Here is an 11,789-nt window from a genome sequence, read left to right on the forward strand (position 1 = left end):
ACCCACACGCAATATAGAACATCCAATTGGGTAACCACAAAACTAAGATTATAGAAATAATTTTCCAATAATGATTAAAAAATTAAAAAAAAACTATCACATGCGATACTAATATAATTTTTAAAAATACAAATTCAGAAAAGAAGCAATGAATATCGTGTTAATTATTTCCCATTTGAAATAGTTAATTATACTAAGGAAGACAACTTGTAACTATGCTCACTACATTAATTACAAATAATTTTAAATTTCTTTAAATATAATAAAATCTAAGATCAATGTTTATTATCTAATAAACTATGTTTATTAAAATGTATGTAAGATTATTTTGTCAATAATATTGTTTTATAAATTAAATAATTATTATTTTAGTTTAGTTTAAACTGAAGACAAACATTGTTTTTTTAACTCTTAATTCCTACATATAGGATAGCTATCAGTTTTAATTATTTCTATAGAGATTTCTCAGTTTTTAAAAGAATTAATTTCCATTGTTATTACTACTTGCTTCTTACATCTGCTGGAATGGGGAAGTACGACAATAGGAATAAATAATAAAAGATATAATCATTATTTCCTTCACTATTTAAAACTTAGTAACTTCATCATCCACACAATCGCTTTTCCCTGTCGTGTCTGGCTGAGCATAGGTTCTATGTCAAAGCCTTACATTCCTTTCAGCTCTTCCCTGAACTCTTACATGTCTGGCTAATTTCAGGGTCGTAGCGAGGGGGGGGGGGCGGACCGCATCGGGTGACACCATTTAGGGGGGTGACACCAAGGCAAAAAATAGCAAAATATATAGAGAAAAACTTCAGGGGAGTGCAAATCGAAAGTTTGGGGGGTGGGGTGCAAATCGAAAACTTGGATAGTTTGTCCCCGGGAAGGGTAGCAACGCCTCTGGGGAGGGGGGTGACACCATTAAGTGCCGCAACGGGTGACACCCGACCTCGCTACGCCACTGGCTAATTTAACCACATCTGTCCTGTGTTTTAGCCTCATCCCGCTCGCTACGTCTAACCACTCGTTTAATCTTACCCCACAATTTTACCCAGGTGACGATATTTTCTCCAGCTAGATTAGCAACAGATTAGTATCAACCACATCGCTTAACACAGATTATGATCATCCTTCAATGGAGGGTGAGGGGTGGCAACTCGGGTAATTATACAGATAAGACTTGAAAAAACATGATTACGACACCATCCATTTCACCTTGTTGTGATGACGCTAGTTCAGGGTAGAGAGTAGAAACAGGCTATAGCTAATTGGTTAGAGACCAATGAAAATACAGGAGCTGACCGGTCACGTGGGACGGTCAGCTGACCACTGTAGCGTGGGTCAGTGGTTAGATCAGCGCAGACAGATATTTAGCGAAGAGAACGCATGAGTTAGGTAGAGAATTAGACGTAGACAGTTTGGTAGAGACGGTCGGAGATATGTAGAGCTAGGGAACAGTTATAAGTAGTAGTAGTACAGTATAGATTAGTTAGGTAGGAAGTTGATTGTGTAAATTCTAATAAAGAACATTATATCTTGGATCGGACTTGTGTGTGTTAATTCCAAACTATAACCAGGCTGGTATCATCATAATCACCCCCACCATCACATTTGGTGGTTTCTGTTTTTCCCCACCCTCACAACTGGCGGTAGATCTTCTATTTCCCCCCACCCTCACACGTGTCTGTAGATATAAGCTCTGCCTGTTGCAATATTAGCAGAGTTTCTTCCAGGCACCTCTTCGGTGGGGGGGGGGGGGGGGGAGCGGAGCCCGCCCCCCCCCCCAAAGAAAGTCTACTACCCGCCCCCCCCCCCCCCCCAAGAACGAGATGGATTTTATACAGTAAACATACATTTTTACTAGTGTCCGCCCACCCCCCCCCCCCCCCCCCGAAAAATGTTGACCAACCCCCCCCCCCCCCCCCGAAAATTTCAAGTGCCCCCCCCCTCCCCCATCCCCCCGGGAGAAAAAAAGTCTGGAAGAAACACTGAATGTTAGCCCTCTCTCCTTCAACTCTTTCTCCATTGCATGCCATCAACACTGGGAAAGACCAAGGTCTAGTATTGGTTTTAGTATCTCAAGGCAGAAGTCTCAATGTATTTATATATTTAAATGCACGAGTGTCTAATACCTATTTTCAATTTTTTCAGCTAGCTAGACGACGCCTACCGAGGAGCAATCTTAGGTAGGCTGTTCAGTCCCAATACCATCGAACCTACGGCAACCTAGACAACTAAACTCAAACAACCAACTCGACTACTCGATATTCACAACTCTCGATTACTCAGTTCCCTACTACTAAACTCACCACTACTAGATCATGGGTTCCCAAACTGGGGGGGTCGCGACAACTTTGGGGGTCGCGAAGGGCTTTCTGGGGGGTCGCCGACTGGTATACTAAACCATAGTAATGAAAAAAAACAACATAAATATGTAGAAGAATATCTGAAATTCGGTTTTACTAACATAAATGGAAATTAAATAGATAAGAAACAATTCTGACATTGCAAAGCTGTTCTCAGTCATGAATCTATAAAACCTTCAAAACTAAAACCTCATTTTGAGACGATTCATTTAAAACAAACCTGGAAAAAACTCTGATTGTGGTAGATTAAAATGATTGTGAGATCAATACAAATTTGAAAGAGGATTGTGGGCATCTTGAATTTCTTGAAAACGAACTGCGGCGGTATTTACCTGAGCTTAAAGTAGAAACTGCATTGACACGTCACCCTTTCTCTGCTTCCCTTTATGATGCAAGCATTACCGATGAATTACAAGATAAATTCCTAAATCTGCCTTTCGAGTTTTAGTTCCTTTTTGTCCACATATCTTTGCGAGAATAGTTTCAATACTTCTTCAATTGAAAACAAATGCAAAAAAAATTAATTAAATGTTGAGAATAACATGAGGTAGGCGTTTACAAAAACCTAGCCGCGAATGTTGAGGCTAGCTAACGGCATGTAATTTCACTCATCGTATTAAAACAGTTATCAAGAATAATTCACATTGAAAGTCTACTAGAACATCTGTTTTAGTGTGTATTAATTTCCATACTAATTTCGACTTTTTAATTCTATGGGGGGTCGCTGGTCCCTTACTTTTAATAAAAGGCGGTCGCCATTCGAAAAAGTTTGGGAATCACTGGCTTAGATCATTCGAGAATGTGGTTGGCATAACCTCACAGCGGTCTATGAATAATAGTTGCATTCGATGCTTGATTAGCTGAATTGTATTAGAATAGAAAGCTGTAAAATTCCAACCATAGTTCCGACGAAGTACATACAATAAAATTGGAACGATACAAGAGAGATAAGCATGGCCGTCGTGGAGAGATGACGCGCATAATCGTGAAGCGTTTCCAAATCATTTTTAGCGCAATTTCCATACTGACAATTGCGATTATTAACTCGTCAAGGATGGATGTGTGTCCGATGTGTGTCCGCAGCTTTAAGTCGTATCTCCTCAACGAAGCAATATCGAGGACTAGTTCCAAAAGCAAATATGTTAAGCAAGTTCCGAGGATGATTGTGGGCCAAAAAAAATTCTCGGAATTCCTTCCTGGATTTCCCGGAAAAGTCAAAAAACCTTTTTAAAATGCAGTTTTTGGCCCACATCTCTTAGCGACTTGAAACATTTACCAATCGATTCCTGCCATAATTTAGAACAATATTGCCGAAGAAAGTTTTCAAAAATATCCTTTCGTTCGGTCACAAAAATTTTTTTTAAATTACATAAACACCTACAAACCGATCGTTCTCCTAGCTTGAACGCACCCCAGCATTATACGTCTATCTATTTTTTATTAACTTGTTTTTTTTTTCGCCTCAGACATGTCATTTACAGCGTCAGTTTACCTTGCCATGTTCACTTTAGTGTAAGTTTTCATTATCGGCTTGTGAGGACTGATACAAATTTATAATAGTAATATTTCTTTCTGACATGTACTTTCATTTGTTTGAGATGGTTTACTTTACATGATACAAATCGTTTAATTTGAAATGTTTTTTTTTTTTTTGCTTTTTTTTTTAGCCTGAAAATTTAAATATTTACAAGTTAGGAGGGTTCTCAAAAGTAAAAACAAAAACAATCTGAAATATAAAAAAAAAAGGGAATAGAGGGGAATTTTCTTTCATTTTTTCCCCGTGGAGTAGGTTGGGGGTGTATAGGCTTATAACTAGAGCTGAAATAACTTTAAGATTTAAGGAAAATAATGTACTTAAAGCAGCGAGAAAATGAGACTCATCTAAATAAGCATTCTCCCCGTCCAGCAGCTTTATTCATAGAAGTCCTCATTTAGAGTTATTTTTGTAGTTTTATAATACGTTTTCTTTCTGGCGTGTAATTTCATTCATCTATGGAGGTTTACTATTACATAATACGATATGTCTAAGTACAATTTTATGGTTAAAACCTGAAAATGTAAATTTGTAATTAAATGGTGTGTTGTTTTTTATTTTTAGTTGGGTAGGTTGATGTTGTATGGGCTTAAATTGTAATTTATTTGGGGGGGGGGATGTAAGTGGAGCTGTGAACATGGTAATTTATTTTTTCTTCTCAGACATGTCATTTACAGCGTCAGTTTGCCTTGCGTGTTTGCTTTAGTTTTATAGTTTTCATCCTCGGCTTGTGAGGACTGATACAAATTTACAATAGTAATACTTTTCTTACTGGAAGCCTAATTCATTCACTTCAGATGGTTTACTCATACATAGATCTAATACAAAACGTCTAATTACAATTTTATTTTATTTTAAAAACCTGAAAATGCAAATGAGTAATTAAATGATGATTCAATGGATTTTTTTTCCATCGGCATGGTGGGCTGAAGTGGGGTTTGGGCTTTTAAGTAGAACTGAAATAAATTTGGGATTACAGAAAATTAAACTAATAAAAATGTTAAGCAACCGGAATGTTATTTTGATTACAATGAGACACATCAAATCAAACATTCTTCCCTATCAAACATATCTATAGCCGTCCTGTCGCAGTTTTTTTATTTATTTATTCTAAACATTTAAAATAGTAATAATAATTTATTTGGTAGTTTAACATTGCAATTTTTTCCCCCACAAAATTTTACATGGTTAACTAATGGTAGATAGTCTCTTTTTTTTAAGATAGTTTTTTTTTTTTTTTTTTTTTTTTTTTTTTTTTTTTTTTTTGGATTTAATGATATTTATTGAATAAAATAAAGAAGTATCAAAACATATTTGAAACAAATTAAAAGATTTTTTTATGGATGTTAAAAATCTATCAAGTTAAGACTAAAATGTACAGTGTATGATGTGTGGAGCATCTGTGTGTGGTGAGGCTGGCCCCACAAACTATCTTTCAAAAGTCTCAGACTAGATCATCATACAGATGATTTGTGCATGGGCTTTTCATTGGCTAAAAAGCTAAGTATCCTCTCCCTGTGCCTTTGCTCTTGATTAAGTCCAGCATTGTTCAGAACGTAGCAGGCTACATAACCACCCACAGTACCAATAACAGCACCAGTAGCTGTGGAACTGAGAACAGTTTTCAGGGGCCGCCCCAGGTTAATGAGGCCCAAGCCTACAGCAGTAGAAATGGTGTACTCCCACACAGTGGATTCATTCCTGTAGGCAGCTATGGCTTGAGACAGATGGATGAATGACAGTGAGAGTGTAGCTATCTGAAGTGTTGTTTTCATACTTTCCTTGATGATATAGTTTCTACCAAGTACCTCCTTAATAATTCCTTTTAAAACAGCTTCTGATTTAGATGCAGACTTTTCTGCTTTTCTTTTATTATCCTCCAAAGTAGCAGAAATAGCGCCATAGATAATGCCTAAAAATATACTGCGTCGAAGCATGGTATTCATTTCTTGGACATCCTTTTGCAAGAAACCTGTTTCATTGAAAGCAAACATGATTTTCAGCCTATCAAATCCAGTCTCTTTCTCCAGCCATTTGTTTATCTCATTGCTGTAACTCATTTGTTTACCACTTGGGGGCGCTAGTGAGCCAGGCAGCATATCCCCTATATTCTTCTCTAGCGAGCACGGCAGCATATCTCCTTTATTCTTGTCTAGTGAGCCAGGCAGCATATCCCCTTTATTCTTCTCTAGCGAGCACGGCAGCATATCCCCTTTATTCTTCTCTAGCGAGCACGGCAGCATATCTCCTTTATTCTTCTCTAGCGAGCACGGCAGCAAATCTGCTTTATCCTTGTCAATTGACTCATTGGAATACAAATTTGAATTTTCACTTTTGGATGAACAACAAGCTGTTGGTAAAAGTGAACTCAAAAATGTACTGTTTGACTTTAAGTCAATAAATGTTTTGAAATTTCTAAACGGAGAGCTGCTGCTTGTGCAGTCAGACTGCTTACAAGCTGGAAACAATGTGCACTGTGTATTGAGGAAAGGATAAAAAGGGCTGTGTGTCCGTTTGCATTGCATCTCCAAATCAAGTATTCTATTCATGATCACAAATGTTTTTCTTTAAGATGCTTCAAGTATGGAAAAACATGCAATCTGTCAACAAGTTTGAAAAGTTCTGATGGATGCCTTTGAATCAACGTCACTAGATTTATGGTAGGCCATAATTTTAAATTTATGCTTGGAATCTAAATTCTAGACCTCCCTTGCTAGGTTAACACGTTTTTTTTTGTTTTTTTTTTTTTTTTTTTTTTTTTATGTCTCAGTGTTGTAGATTTGACTTTCAGCGCGCCCGGCCAATGAGTGGTGGCAGTAGCTGATTTTTACTACGTTCATCATGCGACATAAGAAGACTGGTGCAGATTTACAATATAAACTATTCCTGAAACTTTCATTCTCAAAATTTTTTACATGTTATTTACAAAATAAAATATGTATTTTATAGGGAGGGGGGGGGGTTATTTCATGGGCCAAAAGCAATTTGCTATTTCTGAAAATTAAAGTTATAATTGGGACAATATTTGGCTATAATAAATAAAAGTGCTGAGTTATGGTAAACTTTATATTAACAAACTTTGGCTTCGAAGGTTGGTATAGGCTTCCTAAAAGGGGGGGGGGGGGGGAGTACAAATAGTTATATATGAAGTATACAGGGAAACATGATATGTTATGTACAATAGGTAGTTGCTATTTCTAAATAATAAGGTTGAAAAGGGGGACAATATTTGTCTATGATAAATAAAAGTGATGAGTTGTAGTAAACTTTATATTAATAACATTGGCTTCAAAGGTTTGTCTAGGCTTCCTAAAAGAGGGGAGAAGTACCTAAAAGAGGAAAGAAGTACACATAGTTATGTCTGAAGTATACAAAAAACATGATATATTATGTACAATAGGTAGTCATTTGCATTCACACTTTCCATTTGTGCCTATTATCTGCAAACAGTCTTCATTTTTTTTTTATTTTATTTTTTTTATTTTTTTTATTTATTTATTTATTTATTTTTTTAATCAAAATTTTAAAATAATTAAACTTCAAAACAAACTTATTAATTAATTTGAGTAGGTAATGTACAGAGATGATCGTAACACGTTGTGACATTTTTTTAAGATAGTGTACTGTTAAAACCGGAGTTAATGGAAGCTATTAATTATTAAGTCTTGTTTAAAAAATGCTAAAATATATATTCTTAGAGTGTAGATTTATATGTTTTAGGAGTCTATTTGTGTGTTATATTTAATTCTAATGAGAAATTATATTCACAGTATTCACTTACTAATGTCAGATCATTTTAAGTGCACAAAATTAAATAACTAAATCAATTGTTAATGTGATTTCTTTGGTAATAAAAGAATAAGTAAAAATTTAAATCCGTTGATCCTGATTACTTCCCATGTGCTTTGCCATTTCATGAGTTGCGCGACTTGCAAATGCTACAATTCATTGGCTGATTACACTTTACAATAAGATGAGTTCTGTCCCCTCGATAGCTAAATGTTCAACCATCCAGCATCTTCTTACTCCAATTAATGGCGGGTAGCGGTTAACGCTTTCGCACTTATCGGCCAATAGGCAGATGAAGTAGAGTATATCCCAAGAAAGGGATGGTGTGGTCATTTTCTATTTTCTCTAATGGCATTCAGGGTGGAACTCTATAGAGATAGTTGGACTCTAGTCTTGGAACTGAACTCGCCATTATTGTAAGGTCTACCGTGAGACCACGATCTAATGGTGGATATCGATCCACTTGTAACTGACTTAATGTAAATGTGATGTGATGTGGTGTGATGTGATGATGTGATGATGTGATGATGTGACGATGTGATGATGTGATGATGTGATGATGTGACGATGTGATGATGTGGTGATGTGATGATGTGATGGTGTGATGATGTGATGATGTGGTGTGATGATGTGATGTGATGGTGTGATGATGTGACGATGTGATGATATGATGATGTGATGATGTGACGATGTGATGATGTGGTGATGTGATGATGTGATGGTGTGATGATGTGATGATGTGGTGTGATGATGTGATGTGATGGTGTGATGATGTGACGATGTGATGATATGATGATGTGATGATGTGACGATGTGACGATGTGATGATGTGATGATGTGATGGTGTGATGATGTGATGATGTGACGATGTAACGATGTGACGATGTGTTCCTTTAATCTTTATTTATTTGAAGCAGCTCAAAATTGTTGTGCGGTCTACCATGATCAAATGGTGTCTATCCACCAACTTGTAACTGACTAAATTTAAACGTGACAAATATAGAGATTTTTTTTCAAGGGAAGCACAGTTTCAAAAATATGGAAACCGCTGGCTAACAGTGTCATGTGGATAAGAGGCAGGTCGCTGATTGGTTAACTTAACATGGACGTATGTAGAGGTGCAAAAGAGGTCAGCCAAAAATAACCTGGAAACGTTGAAGCTGAAACCACAAAGATGGACTTCGCCTGGAGTCAGATGGAAAAGCTGGCACAGGACAGAGGACTCTGGAGATCTTTAGGTGGCGGCCTATACCCCAGCAGGGCAGTGATGTGATGTGATGGTGTAGGGGTATGGTGTTCACTTAGTGTTTGTTTTATTTAAAGCAAAACTTCTCTGCCCACTTAGCCATTACAACAGTGACCTTTAACCTTCCCCAACAAAACCACACATAAGGCCTAATTATTTACTGAGACCAGTCACGTTTGAATGAATGTAGCTGACAGGGCTGGTGATCCAACACTTTTAGAACCGCCAACACAATCAGAAAAAAACTGTGATGATTGTGTTTGAAAAGAGGGGACTCCATAGTGCTGACCATACTATCCCATCATCTGCTGTGGTCACTGAAACTTCACTTTCTCCATGTTACTTACCTAACATGTTTTCTGTTTGATTACTTTTACTAAAAAAAATGTTAAAATGTATGATTCTTTAATCTATTGTTTTATATTTTCTTCATTTATATCTTACTAAAAACTCGCGAAAAGTGTAAGTGTCTGCAGCCGAGCTCGCACGAGATTTAAATTAAGCTAATGTTCCGGTCAAATATAAATCCAGCTCAGGAATCTATATATATAATTCTCTTCTTCGAGCCGTTAGAAAACAAGCTGCAAACGCTCTCCCTACCTCCCCACCCCTACATGGTTTTAGTGAGCTGTGTTCACTCTAAATGTTTACAAGCAGAGCCAACGATTTTAAACGTGGGGGGGGGGGAAGCTACTTATAGTGTTTTAAAGAAATATTTTCAGTGTCAGCGTTGGTACTGTCGAATTCACAAATTATGAATTATTGAAAATTAGAAACAACTAAATAGCGGCGTATGTTATGCCGCGGGCCGGCTCGTTTAATTTATTTTCTTGGTTAACTCCCTTAGCTTTCTGTTTCACCACCCATGTGTTTCTTTCAGGCATCTGTGTATCACCCCTCCCCAACCCACCCACCACCCCGGAAAATTTAGTCACCCCTTCCCCCCGAAAGTTTCAAGTGCCTTCCCCCCCCCCCCCCCCCCCCCACCGGAGAAAAAAGTCTGAAAGAAACACACGACACCCACTCTAACCACGCCGCTGTACATAAGATCGTGTATGAAGCTTCACATCAGTACTGGGTTCAGCTTCTTGATGTTCAGATTTTGTTCAGACACTTGCCACTTATAGAAATGCCGCTAATCCAGCACAGTTTTAGAACCACTGATACCATCAGCAGAATGACTTGAAGATTGATGTTTACATGTTTTAAAATTGAGGACTGTATTTATACCTGATCCGCATGCAGTCAATTCCATGTTATTATCGTTATGAGAACTGTATGTAATTAAAATCACTAATTGCTATAATCTGGATAAGGATTATGTCAAGTTATGGAAGCTGGTGTCGAGTGGGTGATGTTGACATTTCAGCACCAACGTGGGGTTATGTTGGTTGTACAGACGTGTATCATTGGGTCAGCTGGGTCTATTTGTATGGTGTAAGTACCTCCACCACATCCAGCGGGAGGCTGACAGGGCTGCATCCGGGGGCTCCCGTTTTTTTAGGGGCCACCAAATTTTCTCTTACAAATCATAGGCCTAGTTACTTTCCTTTACAGCGTAATTGTTTGTTTTCCGTTAGTATAAGCACGAATCGTTTAAAGTTTGCAACGCAAACTCGTTACCTTATTTTTTTCAAAATATTAAAACGGTTACACACTTAAGTACAAATACTATCTCTTATCACATCATACACAGACATTGTTTATATAAAGCCGACGTTCCCTAAAATAACATAGTCCAACCCAGCGTTCACTTATGACAATAAAATTAGTTGATTTTTAGAGTTTAAAATACACAAACAGCAACCAAATTCTGACGAGTTTTGGCATTCTATCTTCTATCGACCAAACATAGGCTTTTAAAAAGTCATTTTTCGTCTGTTCAAATGTTCTGTGTTATATAGATCTATTCCTTTCTACGTTCCTTGATGGATGCAGACCCGTATAATTTTTTACACGTGTGTGCGGATATCCAACCTTCAGTGGTGTAGAAAGTACTGAGAGAGCCACGTGACACATGTACTAAGCGTGTATTAACTTTCTAGCTAAATAACAGCAGGGGCCCACAGAAAAATTTCAATCGGGGGCCCCGCTCAAGCTTGATCCGCCCCTGACCACATCCCCTCCCACATGACGTCTAACCGACGCCTAGTAGCCACAACGTTGGGGTCCATTCAGCGTGAATTTGATAGACAATAATGGAGTTACTATTATGGACGGCGTGCTTCGGATTGTAGAACTTATGACTGCTAACCCGAAAGTCACGAGTTTGGATCCCGGGTTCGAGTCTGTAGGAAGTCTCTGAGCCCACTCAGCCGTCATGGGTACCTGACATACGTTATGGAAAAACTAAGGCGGCTGGGAATATTACTGACCAAGTATCCCCTTGTACGCCGAGGTCGTTGAAACAGGTGAACTCTACTTCACCTGCCCAACGGGTAATTTACTAAGTTGTTTCACTTGATGTTGCACGGGCAGAAAGATGTTTAAGTTGTTTCTACAAAACATGATGCGTTTCAAAATCTGCCCCATTCATCTTGGGCACGAACAGGAAAAGGTAAAGTTAAGGATACGGAGCCACACCCAGTGTAATGAAGGGTTGGACACAAGAAAATCAAACGATTGAGAAACCAGTCCTGCGCAACCTGCAGCGGCATGAATCCATTGGATTTCTGTGTTGATTCACATTCATGAGAAGGTAAAAATAAATGCAATGTATTATTGTAGCTGATAGATAAAGTAATATCCGTTTTCTAAAAGTACGCTAACCAGTTGTTTCACACTTACAATTACAATAACATATTTTGTATGAGGGGGGGGGGGGAGGGAATATGTTAATTAATTTTGTAACGTT

At 37.8% G+C, this 11,789-nt stretch overlaps 1 protein-coding gene and 1 non-coding gene across 2 annotated transcripts; one reads left to right on the forward strand and one right to left on the reverse strand.

Moving 5' to 3' along the window:
• Positions 1–3,268: 3,268 nt before the first annotated feature.
• Positions 3,269–3,371, forward strand: LOC131956303 (U6 spliceosomal RNA). Its single transcript, XR_009388953.1, has one exon. It is a non-coding gene; the product is annotated as a U6 spliceosomal RNA (small nuclear RNA).
• Positions 3,372–5,330: 1,959 nt separating this feature from the next.
• On the reverse strand, positions 5,331–6,624 carry LOC131956290 (complex I assembly factor TIMMDC1, mitochondrial). Its single transcript, XM_059320748.1, has one exon. The coding sequence runs from the start codon at positions 6,447–6,449 to the stop codon at positions 5,358–5,360; it is 1,092 nt and encodes a 363-aa protein (XP_059176731.1). The 5' UTR covers positions 6,450–6,624; the 3' UTR covers positions 5,331–5,357.
• Positions 6,625–11,789: the final 5,165 nt, after the last annotated feature.

Source organism: Physella acuta, unplaced genomic scaffold, assembly GCF_028476545.2.
Source record: "Physella acuta isolate Inbredline_101_S28 unplaced genomic scaffold, ASM2847654v3 ptg001145l, whole genome shotgun sequence".
NCBI lineage: Eukaryota > Metazoa > Mollusca > Gastropoda > Physidae > Physella > Physella acuta.